The following is a 25284-nucleotide window of genomic DNA, read 5'->3' on the forward strand; positions in this document are numbered from 1 at the left end:
GGCACAGAATCCACGTTGCTTGAAGTCCAGTGTAAAGTTTCCACAGTCAGTGATGGTTTGGGGTGCCATGTCATCTGCTGGTGTTGGTCCACTGTATTTTCTGAGGTCCAAGGTCAATGCAGCCGTCTACCAGAAAGTTTCAGAGCACTTCATGCTTCCTGCTGCTGACCAACTTTATGGAAATGAAGATTTCATTTTCCAACAGGAATTGGCACCTGCACACAGTGCCAAAGCTACCAGTACCTGGTTTAAGGACCATGGTATCCCTGTTCTTAATTGGCCAGCGAACTGGCCTGACCTTAACCCTATAGAAAATCTATGGGGTATTGTGAAGAGGAAGATGCGATACGCCAGACCCAACAATGCAGAAGAGCTGAAGGCCACTATCAGAGCAACCTGGGCTCTCACCTGAGCAGTGCCACAGACTGATCGACTCCATGCCACGCCGCATTGCTGCAGTAATTCAGGCAGAAGGAGCCCCAACTAAGTATTGAGTGCTGTACATGCTCATACTTTTCATGTTCATACTTTACAGTTGGCCAACATTTCTAAAAATCCTTTTTTTTTTGTATTGGTCTTAAGTAATATTCTAATTTTCGGAGATACTGAATTTGGGATTTTCATTAGTTGTCAGTTTTAATCATCACAATTAAATGAAATAAACATTTGAAATATATCAGTCTGTGTGTAATGAATGAATATAATATCCATGTTTCACTTTTTGAATGGAATTACTGAAATAAATCAACTTTTTGATGATATTCTAATTATATGACCAGCACCTGTACTTATACTATCCGGTCATGCAAGGTCATAACACACATGAAAAGTTTTTTTCCTACACATAATCCGACACTTCTGATCAGTTACATTTGAACTGACACTTCCAGCTTCGTAGCACCAATTATAACTGACATTTCATTTTCAGCACGGCGCCTATATTGTGCCTATATTGTTTACACATTAACTGACATTTCAACTTCTTTCAAGTTTTAATCCTTAAGATTTCAGTCCTGGTTGACACCCATAGTTACCTCATTGTGCAGCCGCTTTGACAAAAATACAACAGAAGATCTAATGTATATGTTTACAGTGCAGCCAAACAAATTCAAGCTGTTTTAATAATGAAGAAGTCAGTCAATAATAACTGCACTGGGATTTGATTTCATGCTGTTCACAATGCGAGCAATTTTACACACGATAGTAGGACAACGTAAAGTTACTTTGCCATGGAGTTGAATGTGTGCAGCCTCCCTGCAATGTTTAAAACTCATCCGGTGTCAAAAAATGCCATGTTTTGTAGACACATTAATGATGAATGTTGCATTTGTTGGTGTGGTTTCATGACTTCTGTCACATGATTAACGTGAGTTCAGTCACGTGAAGATACGTGATATACGTTTAGTGACTGACGTAATGTTTTTCTTGTCTTATTTGAACTAAAACCACAATGTTTTCTAAACTAACAAAGTAATTTTGTTGCCTACATCTAACCAAACTGCGACCATTAACCATGTGTTTAATGTCATGTGACTTGCGTCCCGTAGGTAAAGTCCGGTTGCACTGGTAAGTGTGTCGTTTTGGGAGGCTTTGGAAAACAATATTTTGTGCAGCAAACAGTGAAGCTGATATTGATGAGATATAAATGTGCTGGATTGGCAGACTCTGCCACTAATAATGAAAACTACCAAATAGAGAGATAATAAAAAAAATGGAAATTAAATGGGGTTTTTAATTTCATTAAAATCTCAATGATTAAAACTTTACATGCTTGAAATTAAATTTCATTCAATTTTCAGCATATGAACATCAACTGATACTTCAATTATTGTTCACATACAATGTAAAATATAATTGAAAAATGCAGTCATTGTGTTGGTAACTTCATACCTTGATTAATGCTGCCTTTAAATGGAATTTGTAATGTTTTCAACGTGGGAGGACAAGTACACAACGTTAAACTGGTTTAGGTTGTGAGACACTGATGGACGTTGTAAATAACTCACAGCAATCAAATCTTTCAATTAACAAAGTCTTGATTACCACATTACTGTGTTGTTCTTGCGAACATGGTGAACACAACCCCACCCCAGAAAGGCACCTTACGTCATGATATTGAGGAAACAGCTTTGTTTCCTTGTTGCTTCCTCTTGTCTTGAACACAAAACTCTTTAATTTGTGATTAGAAGAAAACCTTTGAGATGAAAAACAGATGAACATGTGTTTACTGTTTAATGAAAAATATGGTTCATACTGGCAGAGCATCAAAACAGAGACGGTGAATTAATCTCTCCAGTTGATGGAAACGCAGATGAATAAGGCAATGACCTACAGACACACTGCATTCTGGGATTTGGTGTACTTAACCTACAATAACTGGAGGAAACTTCAATGCCACTTTCTCACAAAAAAACAATTTATAGGTTGTAACTAATGACTTGACTTATTTATGTTAATAATCTATTAATCTTTTGCAACCCCCCTCTAACATGACACTTGATTTGTCTTTTTAGCTATTTATTTCAGGTCTCAGGCATTTTGGTAAAGAGTTATTTATATTTTCTGCGGACTTAATGGATTATTGTAAGAAATCTTTATTAATGACTTACTAATAATTGTAACTACAGACATAACTAGCTAAGTAAAAGTTTAGGTATTAATTTGTAACTGATCTATAAAGCATTACTAAATGATTACCTAATAATAAATAAAATCATTAGTTGCAACTTAAAAATGCTTCATAAAGGGTGACTTATAAGAAAGTGGTATCAAAAACTTTTTCTCCGACCTGGTGAGAAACAGTGCGACTGTCAGAAACGCTTTGAACAGCAGTGGTGTTCACTTCTGCAGCTGGCTGTGAATTCATGAGAATGATGTTAAATAAGGATTTCTACAAAGATACAACATATAAAATTGTTAAATATAGAACTTTAGGCTTTTGAAAATACATTTAATGCTTCTCTCCCCCCAAACAGACACGACAGCTTGGCTTCTGTTGTGAAATGGTTTGCTTGTTGTTTCATTAAAACCTACCATGCTGACTGCATGATGTCCAAAAGTGGCACTGGAAAATGTAAAATCTGATCCATGATGCATAATGGAGTCTGGTGGAGAAGAGTCAGAAATCATTAAGAATTCTGCAGTTTTTGTGATAAAAAGTAGAAACTTTGCACACTGATATCAAACCTCTAGGAGAATATTTTAAAGTTGGAGATGTCATCTGTCCACTGTGAAGCCGTGTATTTGTTATTTGATATTAACTCAACAGACGAGACATACATCAATAAACTCACACTAAAGGCTGAATTCCACTAGACAACGCTTGTGAGTCCACCAGATGTGCCGCAGCGCGTTTCAGAAGTGTCTCTCTGCTCTGCTGCATGCGACAGAAGCATATCAAACCGGGCAGGAAGTCAGACACAGAAACGATGTAGAGAATCTGGTCAGTTTACAAAATAAAACAACGTGTGCAGACTCCCAATTGGATATCAACAATAAACACAATTTAAAACAGACGACAAAATCAAGAACAAATTACCAAATCAACATCTGAGCAAGTCAGCAAAATCGCTCTGCTTCTGAAATGTTCCCTGCAGGGTATGAAGACAATTGGAGGACGGAACTAAACCGGGTAGCAGGGAGCTGAGCTAGTAGAAGCACAAAAAGGAAAAATTAACAAGTCCGGCAGGCAAAATGCTCCACTCCTAAAATGCTCCTGAAACACTTTGAGTTTAATCTGAAGCTGCACAGAGGGTGGAAAAAATCCATCTCGCAGCCAAAATAATGACGCCGCCGTGTCCAGTGGAATTCAGCTGTTAGTCTACATCCATTCTAGCGGCTCTGTGAGACTGTAATTAGGCACATGGATACTTTGAGCTAAGGGCTAATGTTAGCATGCTCACAGTTACAATGCTAACATGTTGCAGGTATATTGTTTACCTTACTCATCATCGTAGTTTAGTATGTTAGCATGCTAACAATTACTACTTAGCCAGTCAGTTCAATAAATTATCTGGGACCATGAATATCTAAACTAAACTTCATGAGAAGACATCCAATAGTTGTGGTGGACCAACTAACATCCATAGAGCCACGCCGCAAGCATGATTAAACTAATTGATAATATATGTAATTTATATTTTGATAAATTCATTCATCATATTGTGGCTATTTCATTCATGCTTCACCATCAGCGGCTAATTCATCAGCTGTTTGGCTAGCAGCTGACTAGTAACATGCATAACTGTACAAATAAAACGTGACTTGGTGTGAAAGCAACTTCAGTGAAACAATATTCATGTTTAAAAAAACATCAAAATAAAGTTTTATGATAAATGTTATTGTCTGAGGTTCATTTAGTGTCTGTGTTCAATCTTTGTGTAACTGTACGAATAGTTAAATGTACATAGTTTTCTATAAAAGTACATTCACCTGGCGTGTTAGTTGTTTTTCCTGCCATGGCTGACTGACAGTTTTCCCAGACTGCTTCTAATTGAATCTTTCAAATATTTCTTCAGGTTTCTGCTAAAAGATTTATACTCTTATCATAAAAACTGATATGATTTTTCACCTTCTCCACCCGACTTATCTTTTCTGTCCTAACAGAAACATCACCAGCTTCATCAGTCCTCATACAGACACATGTTTTATCATTAACTCATGTACAGTTTTACTTTGCTCAGTTAAGTCACTTAATGTATAATGTCACAATGTGTTAATTTCTTTACATGGATATGGTGGTGAAGGGGGGGTTCTGAAAAGTCTCTGCCCCTCTAAACCGTCTCATTGTTGGCTCTGTTCATCTTTGGTCTGTAAAAATGAAACAGAGTTTTGTGCCAAACAAAAGAAATCAATCCAGCAGCTCGTCATAATCCACTGCAATTCAAATCTCCTCGAAATCAAATGGAGTCACTTTCTTCCCAGAAAGAAGAACTTCCACAAGTCACTCCAAGCATGAAGCAGGACGTGCCAATGCCTCGCTCTTAGTGGCTGATGATTGGTCATCAGCAGCTGTGGCGGTGGCGGATGCTGCTCCGCTTGGCGATGATGGGTGATGGCCGATGGGAACCAGTCTTTCTCTGGGGAGCGTCTGTCCTTGCCGCCGCTGTCATGAGACCTGGAGGACAGAAATGAGCAGCATTAGGATAGAATCTGCCGCAACCAATCAGAGCGTCTGCAGGTCTGAGCAGAGTGGAGACCGCCATCGAGAAAACATTCAGCTACATGAGCCTGATGAGGACATGTTTCAGTATGAAAGAAGTTCAAGAAGAAATTTAAATTCATATTTAAAAAAGTATATAAAATCTTTACAATACAATTCAAATACTTATTATCAGTATTAAAGATCTCATGTACAAAAATCTATATTAGTACTATATATGTCTACAAACACAAATAACACAGCCTCAGTGTCATTACATAGAATGGCCCATTTCAGAATAATGTGTATTATTTCATTGAATTTTAAAAATGGAATTATTGCTGCATTAATGTTGCAGCTGGTAATGTTGGTTATTTGATTTAAATTATATTTCTTCTGTTAGGTAGCTTGTGAATTTTCCACCATGATCTTTTGTTATCTTATTTTAATCTATAATAATCCATCATAATTTATTTGTTGATTATATTTTGTATTATGAATCAGAATTTGCAAAGTAACTAAAGTTATCAAATAAATGTAGTGTACAGTAGAAGTAAATAGAAATACTCTTTATGAATTTATATTAATTTTCAAAGGAATTAGTTTATGTTGAATGTATTTACTGATCATTATATCCTCTAGATTTTTTTCTAAAATTTGTGCAAGAAAGAACTCGTTGTTACTCACACCGCACATAGTTCTCCGCATACAGAGGAATGAAATGTGTTCCTTCAGTGACCCAGTGTACACAAGGAAAACCAACACAGACTTCAACAACTTCAATTCACTGCACATCACCCAAAGAGTCTCTGCACACTTTACAGGTTGAAATATAAACATCAGACACACTGCTATGATGCAAAAGACAGAGAGAAATACAAACACAATTCTAGTTTTGCTTATTAGATCAAGTGCAATGAACGCTGATATAGATAAGATCTGTTAGATCAGTTCATTATAAAACTTCAAAGTGGCTACTATAAATAAAATATGTACAAAATAATACATGTGAAAAGCATAAAAATAAAGTTGTTGATTATACAGCAGTTTAGCTTGAATCTTCTCAGCTTCATGTTTTCCTTCTAGCTGCTGTTATCGAGAGCCTCACACAAACTGCAGAATTAAAATCCACACAGTCCTTCATCCAATTAAAGCAACGGAGCAGGAAGTCAAACTGAACACAGAGTCACTGACAAGATGGGACTTTATACAACAACACGCCTCTGCATGTTAAAGGCATGGAGTGGGGAGGTAATGAGCAGAGAAACTGAGGTAAAACAAGGTAACACTGATTAAAAATCAAGTTTGACTGTAAAGCTTAAAAAACAATAAAAAATGTTGTCAAAAATTGCAGTCAGCTGTATTGACTGAACTGTCTAAGATTAAAAATATGAATTTTATAATATGAATTTTATAACAGCTGCTGCTGAGTTCATAATTCAGCTAGAACAAACAAACCATCCATTATTAGCATTTATTTTTTAACCTTCACAGACTCCAGCAGCTATAATTGATATTTTTACAATAAACTATCAAATGACAATGTGAATGTGGTCTTTTTTAGTAATGAACCTACAGAGAATTATCACCTGATTCTGCAGCTCACTTCAGCTTTATGGAGCTTCATAGTGAGTTTCAGCTCTGTTTTTAGTTGCCAGATCCACTTTACTGTTCTGGATCACTGTCATCGCTCTCATAGCAACAAACAGCAGACATAGTAGGAGACCAGCTGGTGAAGGAAGTGGAGCATTTAGCAGCTAAAGAGCCTGAAATTTCCCTCAGGAGTTGGTAGAGACCAAAAACAGAGCTAAAAGAGAGTAATGATTGGACTTACATTTTTAAGTGACATAAACACGCCTCCATATGATTGATAATGTTGCTGTGTAACTGCTGGGCCTGGATGATTAAATATGCACAAGTTTGCAATTTCAACTTAAAAGGCTTTTTTGTTTAAGCATTCTTAAAATGAATTTGCTTGCAGACTAGCTTTGCCAGGGTTTCTCTAAGAAATACTGGATTAAAATGTGTCTGTAGTTGGTAAAGGTAGTAAATATTTTAATAATATTAATTATTATTATTATTATTTATTTATTTTTTTTAAGAATAAAGCTGGTTTTCTATATTTTTTTGCTGCAGACCCAAACCACGTCTATCAAACTTGACTTCCTACCTTGTCTTTGGCTCTCAGCTCCAAGCCCATTTAAGTAGTAAATCTTTAAAGACATCATATAAATATCAAGTTTCACTTTTAACAAGCTCAGTAATTTCTTTGAGCTTTCTGTTATTACTCTAACAGGAGTAAATACTGCATTTGTTGGGGACTACTTTTGTTAATGAATCCACATTTGAGGCAGCAGCATGGTGTAGGTGAGATTGAGTCTACAGTGTGTGTTCATGATAATGAAGGAACATGTCACTGAGTGCAACAGTGTGACTCACGGATGTGTTTTTATTATTTTTTGGACAACATTGCAGCTCTATGACTCAGAAGAAGAACATATCAGACTATGAATATACACACAACACTAGTTAGTGGGATTAATTCATGATGAATTTTTGTGAGATTTGTTGACAGGAAGACAAATAGAGAATGGTAGGTACAGATTTATCGATTAATAAACCTGTAACTGATTAAATTAAATTTTAGGTTCGGGAACAGATAGGATTAAAACAAATCCCATTTCCGCACAAAAGCATTTAAGTACACCTTATCAGCTCTCTTCCGCTTCCGCTCAGTTTTCACATCCCTCCCACCCAAACTGTTTCTCTTTTTTCATCTTTGTCGTTCTTGTCTCAATTTCTCTGTCTTTTGTTTGAACACAGGAACGACTGGTGGCGCTATCCGAAGAGATGGTTCCCCCACTCAGAGTCTCGACTCTGCTGGATCCCTCCTGTCTACCTGCCACTGGCTGACACCATGCCATCATTCTCTTCCATCCACAACCCTGATTCCTCCCTTTAACCCTTCATCCCTCCGTCTTCTTCCTCATCCCTTCATCCTTGCATCCCTCATCCCTCCATCTGGACCCTTAATCCATTCCGCTTACATCATCTCTCCTCTCCTCTATCCATGACATAAAATCAAATATTACGGATCCATATCTTAAGTGCTGTGGTCTTTGTTGGTGAAATAACGTGAACTTTACATTTAAGCTGCATTACACATGACCAGCATGCTTCATTTGCTCTTCTGAATCCTAAACTTAGTTTTTAAACTACACTACACTTTCATATGACAGCGGCTCAACATATAGAGTCTGCATCTCATAGAGTATGGACATGTCCTCCTGAAGGCTCTGAGCCTCGGATTAAAAACATGAAGCTCTGGGGACGAGCATGGACACTTCATTTCTGTCCCCTCTGTGGAGGCAAAGCTCTCTGTAATTGCTTCTAGGTAAAGACTCACAAAAAGAAGAACAAGAAGAAGAAGAAGAAGCAGCAGCAGTTGCGGCACCTCTGAGTCGCTCAACCCTGAATTATTCATGTCCATCCTGTTTCACTGCAGCTGGAATCCTAAAAAGAGCCAAAGGAGTCAGACAAGGACGAGTTGGATTACACTGAGAACCATATATCACTCTGAAACAGCATCAACATTCACACTGTCCCTAAATGCTCCGCTCACAACTGATTAAACATGGAGGAGGAGGTGTGTTTGGAACATTTCGAATGCATTGCTTCATCTCATGCAGTCAGAGCACACCTGAAACGTTGTTGTAGGAAAAAGAGGTAACACTCACCGTTTTCACTGCTGCTGTGATACACTGAGCTCAGGTCATCCTCAAACCAAAGTGAACACTAAAATAATCACACAACATAGAAACTGCGGCCCATTTTCAGTCTTCAGTCTTGCTCTAGAGGACACAATAGATAGATCCCTTTTGGGACTTCAGTATCCCACAATCCAGCATATTAGTCACTTTTCCTCCCAATGCAATGTTTTTAAACGTGTGGAAAACACCATACATGCATTGCTGGAATCAGCACAACTTAATCTTTTCAGTAATAATACTGTCCCTGATGTCCATTGAGGATTAACGACCGTAAATCTGCTTGGAAAACATAACATAGGCAGAGACTGTTAGCAGCAAATGTATCATTTTTTCTGAAATTTCTCTGGACTTAAAAAAACACCACGTTAATCCATCAAAAAATGCCTGGATGGGTCCTGATCCCAATCCTGCTGGTTAAGATTAGATAGACTTTGATCACATCTGAATCCAGTATCGAATCCAAATCCTTTCAAATCCCCATAGGTTTAGCTTTCACAAAGTAAATAAATTTATTAAAAAAAGTAGTTAAAAGATCATCTTTTGTTTTGTGTGTCAGTCTAATTTATGTTGACAAAGTGTCACTTCAACCTAATAATAGCCGGACAGAAGAATTGACATGTTGATTAAATATGTATGTAACACACTGAAATAAGAGCTGGGGCCTAACGACCTTTTCACTATAATTTTCACCAGCAACTTGAAATCAAATCCTGGAGGTCCTGATATGCAACTTTGAGGTGGATCAGCTTCATTTATTGATCTGATATGAATAAACGTTGAACTGGAAGATTTTCCTAAAAGTGAGATAATCAGATTCAGATAATTTCTCTAGTGAAGAGTTGCCACTAAATTGGTCTTGTTGGACTGCAAAAAACAGTGCTCCCATGGTTAGTACCGTGGTGTTTTCTTTTCCCTGGATGAGTACAGTCACTAGCTGCAGAGAGCTCATTTAGGATTTAACATTAATTATCTACAGCTGATTAAAATCTGCAGCTGGTGACGTTTCTCATTTTGATCAAAAAAGTGACATTGTCAGCACCGTCTAAAAGTGAGGAGCTTCTCCTTGAATTATTTCTACTGCCTAATGAGTTTGGATATTTGCCACCTGGGAACCTGTCTATCAGGACCTAATCTTACTGCTGACTGACTCTGGACATCTTTAGTCTGAAGTGAATGTGAATGTAATGTGACCGCCTCCAAACTGCCTCTGGCTGTTTATAGGAAGGTTTTAGTCAAACTGACCCCTGAGAGTTTCTATCTGAGCAGAAAACAAGGTGAAAACAAGCAGCTGTAATCTTTCTGGTTCTAAAGAAAAACAATTTACAGGATATTCTGTCTCTGATTTGCATCATGCTGTGTTCACCCTCAAAGTAAATAGTTCTCCTTTTCTCCAAGGAGAATAGGATTTCTGTCCGGTTGAGCAGACTGTGATTTGTACCTCTATCTTTTTTCTCCTGGTGTGACTGAAAATAAATACAAAGTACATCTCTGCAGGTTTCGACGAGACAGGACACTTCAACATACAAACATAAATTTTTTTCAAGGACAGTTGTGTCTTGAAGGCGAACTTGAGGCGAACCGATGCAGGTAGACACAAATGAGTTCTGCTTTCTGCTGCGACGCCTGATTACACCTTTGCAACGGCAAATTACACCCTTGCTCCACAAACTGTAATGATCATGTACGGACGTTAGAAATGAAATGTCGAATGCTTTCAGCTGCGCCAAACTGATTGTTCTGAAGAGCTGAACAGCAGTGTGCTGGTCTGACCTCTTCAACTGAAACCACATGTGGCTCCATTGAACTTTATTTTAAATAAAAACAAGTTCTTATTAACTTTACAGGTAAAGTAATAGACATATACTTTATGTATAAAGTTTTAAGTTGACGGTTAACATATTTTCACATCCAGCAGTCACAGAGCAACATGATCATTCATCTGATGTTGTGTTTGTGTCCAATATTCTCTCTCATTTAGCTCTGTTTATGGCCTCCACCAACTCCCATAGGGAAGTTCAGTCGCTAAATGTTCCACTATGTTCACCAGCTAATCTCTAACTGTGTCTGTATGATGTTTGCTGCTGAGCAGGTAGTGTTCAGGGTTTTTACAACTTGGTCAACACCACATATATGTATGTCAGAGTTTACTGAAGTTGAAATTAATACAGAAGCAAACCCACTGATTGGAATTGATTTCAGGCCGACACTGTGTTGTTACAAACATAAGACATGTCAGTGTGAATTTAAGAGACAAACTGATATCATCAAATTGACCCAGCTCTGACCCAGTTAAAACAACATTAACACAACTGGACCTCGCCAGGTGATTGCAGCTTCACCTGGTTTGACTGATCAGAGCTTTAATCAGATAATCAAACACTTCCTGCCTCCTGCTGTCGATTTCACAAAAGCAGCTGCGACCACACAGTTTAAACCTGTGCTCTTGATTGAATTCAGCTAAAGCACAAAGGCCCAATGGGATCAATTACAGGAAGAGGATCAGAATGGAGCACCTGTCCCGCATTGCTGTCTCTTTTCCCCCAATGGGAGAGAGTTTTTGCTCACAGCCAGGTGTTCAGACAAACAGATAATAGAACCGATGGCGAACAAAGGAAACAAACAACCAAAGATTCACTGAAAACACAGCATCAGCTGAGCAGTTTACTGAATGTGAACACAAACTGAGAAGGAGTAACCCTGAACACGTACTGTAGTGTGCTTTTGTTGTGTCTTTTATTCCTGTTTTGGTCTCAGCTCCTTAATTCCAATTAACAGAAATCTTCATCTTAACAGTGTGCATCCAACTCTGTGGCAACATTTTGAGGAAGGCCATCTTTTTTTCATGGCAATGGATTGTCAGAAAATAGGAGTATTATACCATTTTGATGCCCTTTTACTAAAATCAGTGGAAGCGAGAAAAGTTCAAACAAACTTTCCTCATTTTCCAGCAGCACAATAATAACCTCTCTGACTCCTGCACGCTTGCTCAGTGCGAAAACGGGTTTCTTGTCGTTGAATAAGTGCGACTGGCTTTCTTTTCAGCTTCTCACATGCTCACATCTGCAAAAAGTCCAGAAACTTCAGGCTGAGAAAGTTTTGCTGTGACAGCAGAGTGGCTGGATGAAAGGAGAGATCGTTACAGGCAGAGGTACAACCAGTTACAGGAAGCTTGACTTCCAACACATTCTCACTCCAAACTCGTCACATATGGACGCTTAGCCAAGATCCCTCATCACTTTTTACTGCACCCCTTTACTAAAAACAAATATGCAACGTCCGATTAGACTTTCAGAATAAAACACGTTAACATTGTGAAATGGTTACAGGTTTAGGCACCAAAACTACATAGTTAGGAAAAGATTGTGGTTTGGGTTAAAAAAGTAGGTTACTTATGTATGTTAGAAAGTTACATGGCATAAGTTAAAAAGAATCAACATTGATTCTTTCACACAGGAAATTAACACTGGTCTCCTGGGTGAAAGTCCACCAGGACAGTATGGGTGTTTCGGTTAGTTGTAAAAAAAACCAAAACAACAACAACTCAGTGATGACAGTCAACAAAGCCACATGGGCCAGCTTGCTATTGCAACTGACAAACATGGCACATAGGGTAAAGGTGACAGAGAGGAACTGAGATGAACTTCTACCAAGCAGAACTAAAAAACAATACTAAGCAAAATGAAAAGTTTTTTTGTGCTGAACATTGAGGAGGCAATTCAAGTTACTTCGCTTTGTGTAGGATAAAAGTATACATCGCTTTCATTTCACAGATAATTAGCAAAAAAAGTGCTGAGCTCAACGCAACAAAACTAAACTGATAGAACATGACAATAAGTCGCATCTAGAAGTTCAAGTAAGTCGGTTTCAGGTGCTGACCTTTTGATTGTAAAATTCTCCTTTTAACAACAATGTGAGGATTTTACATTTGCAGTGCCTGTAAATATGTTGTCAGATATCTTAAACTGATTTCTTGAGTGCATGTTAACATACTGATTGATGGTTTGGAGCAAATTTAACACTGCTTCCCAAACAGTAGAAGCTAAGAAGAAGAAGACAAGTGTCTCTGTGACTGATTGATAAAATGTGCCACTGAATATCAAACTTCAAGCTGTTTCCTGTTTGACAACCCTGATGATTTTGATGAAGTTGTAAACACAAGCTGTGAAAATGATTTAGTTTTATCAAAGTGAGTAAAATTAAAGCATCAAAACCAACCAACCAGTAGTTAATAAACGAACATTACTGCTTGCAGCTCGTTAACTCAAACCCAACTAACAGCAAACAAACAAATGACTAAAAGCATCAGAACGCAATAACCAGATATCAACAGAGACTCTGAGGAGAGGAGACCGTGTTGTTGTTGATGATAAAAAATATTATAAAGAAATTAAATCAGGGACAGGAGACAACAGAATTGAGCTTCGTCGTAGTATTAGTTACATATCACATTATTACTGCTCTACAACTGCAAATACAGCCTTCAGTTATCAGAGGTGTGAGTGAGTGTGTGTGTGTTGTCTGCTGTTTCCATGATAAACACTGCACCGGGAGTAAACTGGCAGGCGGCCTTGTTTCCAACATAATTGCTTTATGATGAATTGCGGCTGGTGATGAGAAACAATGAGCTCTGTTACTATTTATTTCACTTCCAAAGCAAAAACAAGCCAGAAGTTGTCTCATTAATATTGCAAAGCTGCGGCTTCTTAAAATATTAAAGCCCATTTTTAATATTCTCTGAGCCTATAGATGTTTAAAATCCTCCCGAGATATTACCGTCCGGCTCTGAAACACACAGGTGAGTTTTCAGGTGAAGAAACTTCAGCTTCTCTTCGGCTGCACTAACAAGAAACTTTTTTTTTTGATTGATTTGTAGGTGACAGCAGGTTACGAGTCAGGAACTGGACTTTAAGTAGGTACACCAGAGTCAACTAGATTGCAAAAACAAATTGAGAAAAGAAAGACCACTAGATGCTGAAGCATCATGAGAAATACAAAGGCTGTGTCCGAAGTCAGTGCTGTCGGACAATCGGTTGGTGGATTGTGCAATGCATGATTGTATAAATTGCTTGATTAGTGACTATCGTTTGTACATTACTTTTCAAAATCCATTCTGGGACACTGGGAGTCCACTACATAGGGTATAAAAATTCTCACTATATATTCGGCGAGCTCACAAGATAGTCCACTATATAGTGAGTAGTGGGTGATTTCGGACACAACCAAAGAATCACCATGCAAGCGTCTCTGTAAGACTTTACTTAGCTACAGTGGTGCTGTGGGCTAAATGCTAATGTCAGCGGCATGCTAATTGGCCGTTTGGAACTAAATTGAAGTGCAGCTGAGAGCCAGGCTACGAGCATGACTAAAAAAAGGAACATTAACATTTTTTCCCCAAATGGTGACGTTTAAAGAATGTGATTACAAACATGCACGTGTAAACCAAAGTGTGTGTCATTTGTAGAATCTATAGAAGAGAGTGGTTTTCCAAAAATGACCATTTACAAACCAAAACCAAAGTCACCAACCCTGTCTCCTACAAATTTTCTTTATACATTACTTTTTGTCCTAATTATGTTGTACTGACAAACGTAATCGCTGGAATATGTTCACAGGCAATGTTTATGCTGGAGTCGCAGGGAGGAGGTTTAGGTGGATGTAGGTAGGTGGGTAGATTTATTTTGTCACAATATAACAGGTTATATAGTGAAATTGGGTTTGTAACTCCCTTCTGCTACGTAGCAGACAATATACATTAATATAGAAGCAGTTATAAAAATAGTAAACTGAAATTACCTATAGTCAATGGAGCAGAGCTGAGGATGAATTAGAGTTTAAGAGCCTGATAGCTTGGGGGGGGAAAGCTGCTCTGCAGTTTGGTGGTGCAGCAGCAGAAACTTATATATCTCTTCCCAGAAGGCAGCAGGGTGAACAGGCTGTGGCTGGGTGGGTACTGTCCTTTAGTATCCTTTGGGCTCTGCGTAGGCACCTCACAGCACTGATATCACTGATGCTCGGGAGATGGAGTGATACCGATGGAGGGTCAAGCGCAGGGCACTGACAGCAGAGTCGAGCGTTTGCACTAAGTCCTGTGGTTTGATTTAGGCAACAAAAATGTTTCAAGTAACTGCAGATTCTATTAAACTGAGATGAATCTTTCCCTAACCTTTACCAAGTGCTGCCAGCTCCCTTTTTAACCATAAAAACATTTAATGATGCTGTTGTCACTACGAGCGGACATTATTGCAGACGAAATAAAACGAAATCTGTTGTCAGTGAACATTTTACTGATACGTTCAGTATCAAGATTATTGCAATTTGCCAGATATGTTGTTGCAAATCTGTTTAATATAGATGTAATTTCTAGCAGAGAATTACAATAAACATTTGAGACGCTGTCAGAATTTGATGCAGTCTGTCTTTGCCCTCCAAAACTCTACCCTCTGTGTGTCATCTCAGACCATTAACCATGTTTCTCTCACGACTGCCAACTTTCTCATGGGACTGACCAGAATTACACAGTGTAAAGAAACCTTAAGAGAGGTGTGGGGTAAGAAAATGTTCTTTCATGAGGCCCAACAATGGGTCTCCATTTAAGAGCATTCTCGGAGTCTTTCATCAAACTGTGTGAAGGAGCACTGTGAGTCTTTCTCTCATTAAATATCACCAATTAAATTCTCCACACTTTCTGTATGTCCCTGTAAGTAATTGAATGTGATTTGTTCTTCTGATCCTGCTTTCTGAATTTTAATGAACGCTGACTCCTCTCCTCGTGTAAACACAGTAGACTTTCGTGTCGGTCCGCCCACTCAGCGCTGCGTCTCTGTGATTTAATTTGCCTTACAGCGAGGCAATCAGATCTGCTGTCCTTCATTAGCAGAGGAGCTTGTTTGTGTGTAGCTCCTTTTAAAAATGAGATTTTGTCGTCTATGTATTCAGCACTAAGCTGGAGGCAGCAGGAGCAACAACGCATCTTTCAACCAAATGAAGGCATGAGAGAGTGTTGTGTGTGAGAGCTCGGGGAGACGCTCATCTGCTAGAGGACGAGCTCGGAGGATCAAACATCTTCTACCAGAATCCTCAGCTTCCAGTAAGAGCCGGGATCATCATCGAGGATGTATAAATCACCATCCACTCATGATATCATGCTGTCAGGCATGTTTTAGGATTATTTAGACTTTAAATGTTTTTACCATCTTGATTATAATTCAGATTCATTATGTATTTTAAAGGGTTAGGGATTTATTTATGGCTGCATGCATGGAGGCTCTGTTAATTAAGGGATTTTTCTAATGCCTTTTGTGTTTAGTTTAGATTTATCCAAAGCATCATATAACATCAAGTGAGCATCAAGTCAACCTTGAATTGCTCCCTTTACTGCTACTTAAACTGTATAAACATTAAATATTATTCGATTCAACATTGTAAAACAATAACATTTCCGAGGTTGTGAATTCTTCATATAGACTGCATTAATTGTTCATAACACTGTTGATTAAAAAAAAGATAAATGTATTTTTCAGTCTAAATCCCACAACATGTATCTGATTTCAGATGTCCTGCAGTGTTGCAGCTGTGTCTGTATGTCCTCAGGAGGCCGAGAGGGGACGCTTCATCGATCTGACCCTGAGTTTTGTGACGGCGAGCAGCTCTTCGCTCTGCTGTCCATCTTTAAACAACACGTTCCCTACGGAGGAGAAACTCTCAGACAGGGCAGCGTCCTGTCGTTTGAAAGTCAGTGGTGGTTTGACAGAATTCATTATTCAGAGAACCAACCAACCAACGAGAAAGCAGGAATAAGAAAAGGAGTGAATGGGGGTTTGGTGTGTTGATACAGGATGCTGGCCGTCAGCTTTCAGACACTATGAGCAAACCCTCTTCTTGCTGTGATCTGATTAACATGATGTAAACTGAGACCTGGTTTGCACAGTAGGGGATAAGAGAAATTTCTTGACCATGAATACACTTAACTGGAGTTCTAATCAGCTTTTTATATGTGAGCATGTGCAGAATATAGACTTGGACTACACACCACATCTGTACTCAGTGTTAATGATAGGTTATTATTTCACACCACTTGATAAAATATATTTAGATTTCATCCTGATTTGTTTCACTGCGGTTGCAGCTGAAATGACGTTATTCTGAACACAACAGCATTAGGCTACCTTAACAGCGACCCTGCAGCCTCTGTGATTTTAGAGAGGAGATCTTAATTAATTAATGCACCAGTTTCTGAGTTGCAGCCCATCTGTAGGCTATAATTGAATTATCATAACTGTATTAACATATTTAGATAGACTATTTTACGTGTCCAAAAACATACGGAGCCAGGGTAGGGGTTAATAAACTGAGAAAAAACAAATCCTAGATGAAAGTGTCAAATTTACAAGAACAAAAATTCCCTGAAATTAAAGTCACTAAAAATCAAAAATCAGTCTGGTGTATACGCCCAATCCATGGCAAAGTCTCTAAGGTGCATGATAGTGATAGTGGGCTAAACCCACGAGTATTTCCTCACTGCTGAATCAGATTGCAAAGTCTAATATAACTTTTCACTGCATGTATAATACACCTCAGAGGTGTGTGTGTGTGTGTGTGTGTGTGTGATGTTGCAGCCTTGCAAAGTTAAGTTTCTCTCATAAATGTGTGATTATAATGTCAGAGAATATTCAAGTATTTTACTTGTAGATGACCTAATCTTGGAAATTAAATTTTGTCTCAGATTATTACCTCTCTCGGCTAGCACCTTTTTTTCTATTACAATGGACCTTATGTGCAGTTGTATCTTTACATCTTAATCATATTACACATAGGATAAATGAAGAGTCCATAGAATAAGAATTAGCCTACAATAAGAACACTGTGACGATAATTACAAATTTACTCCATGCAATGCCAACAAGCCTCCCTGGCTTTGTCGGCTGCTTTAGATTTAGGCATTGACGTGTCTTTAAACTCCTCATATCCTGACACTATCAATGCATTCTTCTGGAGAAATATGGAACATGCGCCGTTGCAAAAAAATGTCTGCACGGCCGAACACGCCCCTTTTATGTGAACATGCACCAACTCCAGTTAAGTTAACACAGACTCAACCAACCAACATCTTATTCACCTTCATAGTACCGCTTAACTTCAGTGTAGGCGGTCAGAGTTTGTAAACCCCGAGTTTGCCTGAGTTAACTCTGAGTAGATTGACCTCGCTTCGTAGTACAGGCCACTGGACTCTGACTCTGGGGACGACGAAGACACAGCAGGTTCAGGCGGGGACAGGAGAGGCATTACTATTCAGGAAGTTCAGCCTGATATCATCAAAAGGCGAATGAATAAACATGCTTTTTTTTTCATGGTATATAACGCAAATTGTTTTTCACCATGAAAAGTCCGACAATAAGGCGGTGGCAGGGTGGTTGGATGGACAGTAAGCTGGTCCCGTGACCCAAGAAACCAGCTTTCGGTTCCCGCGTGAAACAAAATGACAAATGATGTTTGTGTTAAAGCCCCTCACCTTTACCCTAACCATCACAGGGGTGTGTGCCTAAACTCATATAAGTGATGGTATGCATGTCAACCAGTTAACCATACAGCTTTACACACTTGTAAAATTTAATATATATATAATAATTAAATTAATATCATAAACTCTAGTTAACTAATTGCTTCAACTAGGCCTACTAGTTGACTATGGGGCAGCCCTATTCATAATAATATTAAACATATTTAACTGAATACTGTCCTTATATCTGGTTATAACTACACTATATTAGGTAATAAACCGTTTATTAAATGTTTGTATACTGCTTATAAATGCTAAATTAAGTAATGTGTTACCTACATTTTTCATATGTCTAGCAGCTGACTTTTTGACTTTCAGCAAATCTTCAAACCCTGTTTCCTCTGGGTTACCAAAATCAATTGATCAATTAATATGACACAGAGCTCTCAGTTGATGGAAGTGATGAGATTTTGTCATTGTATTTAGGCTACAGTTGTGCCATTGTTGTTCACATGTACAATATAATATGATTGTAACCTTTTAATCATATAGTTAAGCGCATTGTTACCACTTGCCAATGCCGCTATAGCAGGCATGTGATTGGCAAAGGACAAAAAAGCAGAAATAAAATACAGAACGCAGAGTAGGGCGGAGCAGCTAGCTCGGTCCTGATCCTTATCCTGTGTGACACACACACAAACACACACACACACACAATGACATTTTATACCTCTTCCAGAAATCTACCATAGGGCCACAAGTTTAAAATACCAGCACTGATCGAGAACAGATTCACCCATGAGAAAAGAAAGAAACTAAGACATACAGAAACAAGGTGCCTGCCAAAACCTGCTCATACTGTTCTTCTTATAGCAGCACACCTTTGTTGTTAGCTGGCAGCAACTGGCTGCTTGTACTGTGAAGTACAAACATTGCAAATAAACACAAACATGCTTGCTCACTTCAACTTGTAAAATACACCAAACAAAGCTCACATACAGTAATTCTGTGTTAATCGGCTTCTGTGTGTTAAGTAGGCTGTCAACCATTTTCTAGATTGTATCATTTTACATTCAAGAATTTAACGCTAGTTGGCAGCTAATTTAGTTCATCCTACTTGGTGAAGCAGACTATTTACTGACATTTGCAATTTAAACATGTCTGCAAAGCGGATAATCACACAAATCAAACAAACTGAATGTAAACATATTCCCTAGCACCACACCTGTGGCATTAGCTGCTTGCACTGTAATGTAAAAGCAGTTCAAGCACAGTACAAGATAGCACTGCACAGCACAGCAAATAAACACAAACGTGCATGCACCATCTTGTAAAATACATCAAAAAACATGCACATTATTCTGCTGCAAACCACACTTACTGTCAGTTCTCACTTTAAATAGCGATAGAATGATTATGTTATTTCTCTCATCGAGTCCCCGGTTGAGTCCCCCAGCCGCTGTCCTTTTAAAATGGCAGCTCAAACTCAACACAAACAGACATCCTCATTGGTAATTGGAAATCTTCACGCACTATGGCTGTCCTCAAATCCTCACCATTCCAAGCTCGCCAACACCAAAAATTTAAAAATGTTTTTACAGATCTGCAGATAGATAGATAGATGTAAAAAAAAAACTGCTGACTAACTACAACAGAAAAGTTTACAGGTGAGTTGTGATCAGCGTGCAGGTAACCAGACAGAAACAGAACCAGAAACTCACAATTGAAGCTAGTTGAAGGTTTTCAGTAGATACTAATGTAACATAATCAAATAATCAGGCTCATCAGACTCGACTGTCTTCAGCTAAACAGAGCATGACAGAGAATTGAAAGAAGACGAAGAGCTGCGTTTTAAAACACACCAAATCTTGAATGAGTTTGGTTGATGTGAAATCTGCTGCATGAAGAGGCTTTTGAAACAACTGCAGTTAATCAGCCGCTGTGAAGAGTGGCAGATGGAGAAGAGATTGCTCATGGGTAGCAATTTTTCAATCAACACACACACACACAGGCTGTGATTTTAATAAGGGCCAGCAGCGTCCTCGTTAGGAGATGTTATTATGTTTTATTAGAAGCTGATGTTAAAATTAGAATTTTGATTGGAATTAAACACACAGAAGTGGAAAAGAAGGAATGAAGGACACTAACTCTAAAAAATAACATTTCCAGAAGTGAGTGTTCTTCTAATTTTTTTGCCTTTTTATTAGTATTTCTGACTATGTGCGAATGATAAAAAAATATACTGGTTGCTTTTTCATTACACCTACTGGTATAATAAAAAAAAAAAGTCATATTACAGCGGAAATTAATACATGTATGTCTGTGGGAACAATGTGGACAGGTAGATGATAAAAATAAGTCTTCTAATAGATCCAACAGTGTGTATCTGCACACTTCTTCACAACGAGCCCACACCAGATATATTCATTCTGTTTCTTATTGTCATTCTAATATTGGTCTTTCTGTCTATAGATAACATCGATTACGTGTCTGTCTATCCCTCCTCTCTTGCTCATTTTTTCCACTTTAAAGGAAAGGTTCACATTTTTCAAGCCTGTGCTAAAACATCATGCGCCCACATGTACATTTTCGCCTGCTGTAATCGTTCCTCCTGTTCAAACTGATCATTAAGAGATCCCTTCTTAACATACTTACACTGCAAGAGTTTTTTAATGGCCAGTATGGACAGAATAATGATTACAGCAATTTAATGAGTTCAGATTTTAACAAATTTGAGCCGGAGAAAGTAATACAAAGGTTTAAATGTGGAATTTGAAAAGCAGAGAAGAAAGGACGTCTTACCAACAATAAAAGAATGAACTTTGTGATACCAAATTAACTCAAAATTTATGCCAAATCTACCATTACAAATTCAAAAATTGGTGGCACTGTTACCTATTATCTCTGGACTTCAAATGTCACAGTGTGCATAACATAACTCATGCTGTCTACTGTCCTTTCAGAAGTGCATACTGGGGTTGTAATGTTAACCCACAATATTTTATTCTACCAAAAACTTTGATTTCAAGGTCCCGTGAAATTGATGATTACTTCCTTAATGTTGGTGCGAGATAGAACACAGTGAAGGATCGGTTCTGTTCTCACCGTGGTGGTCTTGACTCGGCCTCCTGGCTGCGTGCAGGTCCAGCCCGACTGATTGACCAGGAGATCACAACCTTCATCGTCCAAACACGGAGACATTTCACACCACTGTCGACTCCAGACGATACGAACTGAGGAGGAGAAGGAGACCCAGGTAAATTAATTTGTTTCATTTTCATTTCGATGTGTTATGCTATTTGTTTACATCCCTCAATGACTTTCTCAGTTCCTCCTGAGTGTCCTCAAACTTTTGCTTTGTCATGATAATTGTATTCTTTAATGTTACTGTTCTTAGATTGTGAACAATGTAGAAGTAATAAACAGTCACATGTCAGATATATGACTGATTAACATTCTCTGTACAGCCTGAGATGGTTTACAGTTTTTTACAACTGCTCACACATGTTTTCAAGACTATGTCTGCTTTTTTCTCTACACACAATTCCCAAAACTGCTCACACAAAATGCAAAATGCCTCATATCTCCTTCAAAATGAAACACTGCATTTAAAATGTCATGAACACATCCCAAAATGAAGCCTTGGCATCAGATGGCAAACACTTCATTAAAGAAAATTATTGGATATATAATTTAGACACTGTTGTTCTAAATATAAAGCTCTTTTGTCTTTCATAGGCTTATATGTACATTTCCCTACAATGTTCTTGAGTGAAAGTAATCTGCTGAGAAGTTCTAAAAACACTGTAAACACCAATGCAATGTTGAAACAGAAAATATTTATTTGGCAAAACATTACAGTTGTAACAGTAGCACAGTGCTGTATCCAGCAGCATACAAGAAAAGGAAAACTAATAAATATATAGAGACCAAAAGTATAATTTTTACTTTTATTGCTAAAAATTAATACTTATTTTACAATACTGTATTGCTGAAGTAACCATTAGATTGTTGCAACCTGTTCTAATTTGTGAAGGGTCAAATTATGGATTTCCATACTGCCACGTGAGTGTTGTTATGTGCATCGTTTTTATGTGAGTCCTCCTTGAAGTCCTCAAGCAGACAAACAGCTGATATGTTTCCTCTCTCCACTGGTGTCTTCTTGTTCTTATTGTCTTATTCAAACTTTTATATTATGATGTTAGGCCTATATATAATAAAACTGTTACATTATCATTGCATCTTTATAATTATAGCTGTTCCTGTTTGATTGTAGCCATCTACACACATACGTACAGAATGTCATGATGATTAACTACAGTGAGCTGAAATTAAAGAACACGAGATGAAGAAAAAGATAGTATCGCAGAGTATTGTGTGGCCACTGTTCAGAAAAAAAACTATTATGAGATTAAACGTATAATTGTTTTAGTAGAACTAGTAGACTGTGATTCTTACTGCTGAATCATTAATAGCTGCAAACATGTAGGCCTGGGGCTGACAGTGAAAGTATCAGGCATGTTTGTCTTATTACAATAATAATAACGCTGCAGAGAGCCCCCAGCTGCAGTAGTGCATGGATCATGCATAATATATATCCAGCCAAAGGGAACAATCACGAACCGTTCACAGCCCGTCGGTCATACTAGCAACATAACCCGTACCGGAGAGCAACAGGAGATCGTGGAGCGACTGGCCTGCTGCGGACGGTGGGTGATCGTTCCCTCTATAGAGTAATATAGAAATTAATGGCAATAAAGCATGCTGTCAATATTTTAGAGATCCCAAAAAATATCACAAATCATGCTTTTAGGGGAGCTGATGTCTTATAAAGGGGCGCTAAGGTCCCCCTGGCTCACATGTAGTTCGCACCTTGATTCTGACGACATTCAAACTAAAAATTATTTAAAATATTGACTTTATTCTAAAAATATTACAACTTTAGAAGAAAGATGTGCTCTCGTAAAAAAATTATTCTTGTAAAATTCCAACTTTACTCTCTCTATACTATAGTTTTATTCTCATCAGATTGTGAGTCATTTCCCTAAATTATGACTTCTTTGTCAAAATTTTACATATTTATTCTTTAAATATCCAAAGAAAATGGAAAGGAGTGAACTTACAAATCAAAGAACCAAACTAAACTCAGTCCAACATCAGAGTACTGATGCTGTTCAGTTCAGGGCTCCTCTTCATCACAATCAGCTATTTATAAAGAAATAGGACATTCTCACAACGACATTTGCATATTGTGGCTTCCTGATTGGCCCACGGAGAGGAAGGAGGGGGTGATGAAGAGGAGTGTGTTGAGTTGTGGAGGCAGGAGTCTAACTGAGCAGGAAACAGCTAACAAAAAACAAACACAATCACAGGACATTTAATGGGGTCAGAAATATCCTGACTTTCAGTCCTTTTGTAAGTGTCAAGCTCTAAAAACACTGGATCCTACATTATAGCCATAATGCAACCAGATCTCTTCATCACATCCTCCCCACAGATAACACAGGCTTTCTGTTGCTTGACATGACATCAACAGGGTTATTTCCCCCTCGAGAGTCACAAAATACATTAGAACTGTTTTTGAGGCTAAGTATGATTAAGTGAACTGACCTTTATGTGTAAAACTGGGGGATGATCCCTTCAAGCAAAGAATCATAGATATCAAATCTCCAGATAATCAACATTACTACCGGTCTGTACTGAGGAGGTCAAATGTCAAAGTGATGGAGTCGATGTCTCTGTGACTCCGGATCATAACGTATGACACACAGTAAAATACTGAACTGTTCATTTATTCAGCAGAATATGGGACAAACATCTGTCAGCAATTAACAGTGTATGCATCTCATTAAAGATGGCCGCTGGTCCCAGAGGGGAAAAACACACAAGGGAGAACCGAAAGAGATGTTCCTCATTATGGAGAGGAAAGATACAAGGAGGAAGCATCAAACATAACAACATAAATCAGAGAAACATTTCCTGAAACAAATACATGTGGTTAAAATAAATCTGGAGTCTTCTAATATGATTACAATGATTGACTTCATTGCCCTCAATGGACAGCATTGGATCTAAAAAAAACTTATATATAACATGTATAATGTCATTTTAATATTTAATGCATTATATAACTAACAAAAACTCATAACTGTAATAATGCTTGCGTAACTGAGCATTCTGCTATAATGACGAACACAGCACATCGTTACACAGCACCACGCAACATAGCACAATGTAATGCAACACAACATGGCATTACATGACATGACATGACATAACATAGCATGACATGTTGTAACGGAACATGAAGTAGCCTACCGTAACATTGTGTAATGCAGCGTAGCACAACGAAATGCAACACAAAATAGCAGCAAAACGTAACACTGCACAACGTAACATGACGTAATATGACATGACGTCATGTGACATGACTTAATGTGACATGACTTAATGTGACATGACGTAATGTGACATGACTTAATGTGACATGACGTAATGTGACATGACGTCATGTGACATGACTTAATGTGACATGACGTCATGTGACATGACTTAATGTGACATGACGTCATGTGACATGACGTCATGTGACATGACGTAATGTGACATGACTTAATGTGACATGACGTAATGTGACATGACTTAATGTGACATGACGTAATGTGACATGACGTAATGTGACATGACGTCATGTGACATGACTTAATGTGACATGACTTAGACTTAATGTGACATGACGTAATGTGACATGACTTAATGTGACATGACTTAATGTGACATGACTTAATGTGACATGACGTAATGTGACATGACTTAATGTGACATGACTTAGACTTAATGTGACATGACGTAATGTGACATGACTTAATGTGACATGA

General features: G+C 38.1%; 2 protein-coding genes across 12 annotated transcripts in view; one reads left to right on the forward strand and one right to left on the reverse strand.

Annotated features, from left to right (window-relative positions):
- The window catches only part of acap3b (ArfGAP with coiled-coil, ankyrin repeat and PH domains 3b), a 163670-nt gene that overhangs the window by 22229 nt on the left and 116157 nt on the right, over positions 1-25284 (forward strand). The window lies entirely within an intron of this gene.
- The window catches only part of LOC123987223 (chemokine-like protein TAFA-5), a 50944-nt gene continuing 27878 nt past the window's right edge, over positions 2219-25284 (reverse strand). Inside the window, exons 4-5 of one of the 2 annotated variants that reach the window (XM_046075917.1) lie at positions 21512-21639; positions 2219-5116 (exon numbers count right to left, since the gene is read on the reverse strand). In XM_046075917.1, the coding sequence (XP_045931873.1) occupies positions 5108-5116; positions 21512-21639 (137 nt within the window). In that variant the 3' untranslated portion in view covers positions 2219-5107. Of the gene's footprint in view, positions 5117-21511; positions 21640-22402; positions 23753-25284 lie in introns of those variants that run through there. The other variant, XM_046075919.1, reaches the window with a different exon arrangement.

Source organism: Micropterus dolomieu, linkage group LG18, assembly GCF_021292245.1.
Source record: "Micropterus dolomieu isolate WLL.071019.BEF.003 ecotype Adirondacks linkage group LG18, ASM2129224v1, whole genome shotgun sequence".
Lineage (NCBI taxonomy): Eukaryota > Metazoa > Chordata > Actinopteri > Centrarchiformes > Centrarchidae > Micropterus > Micropterus dolomieu.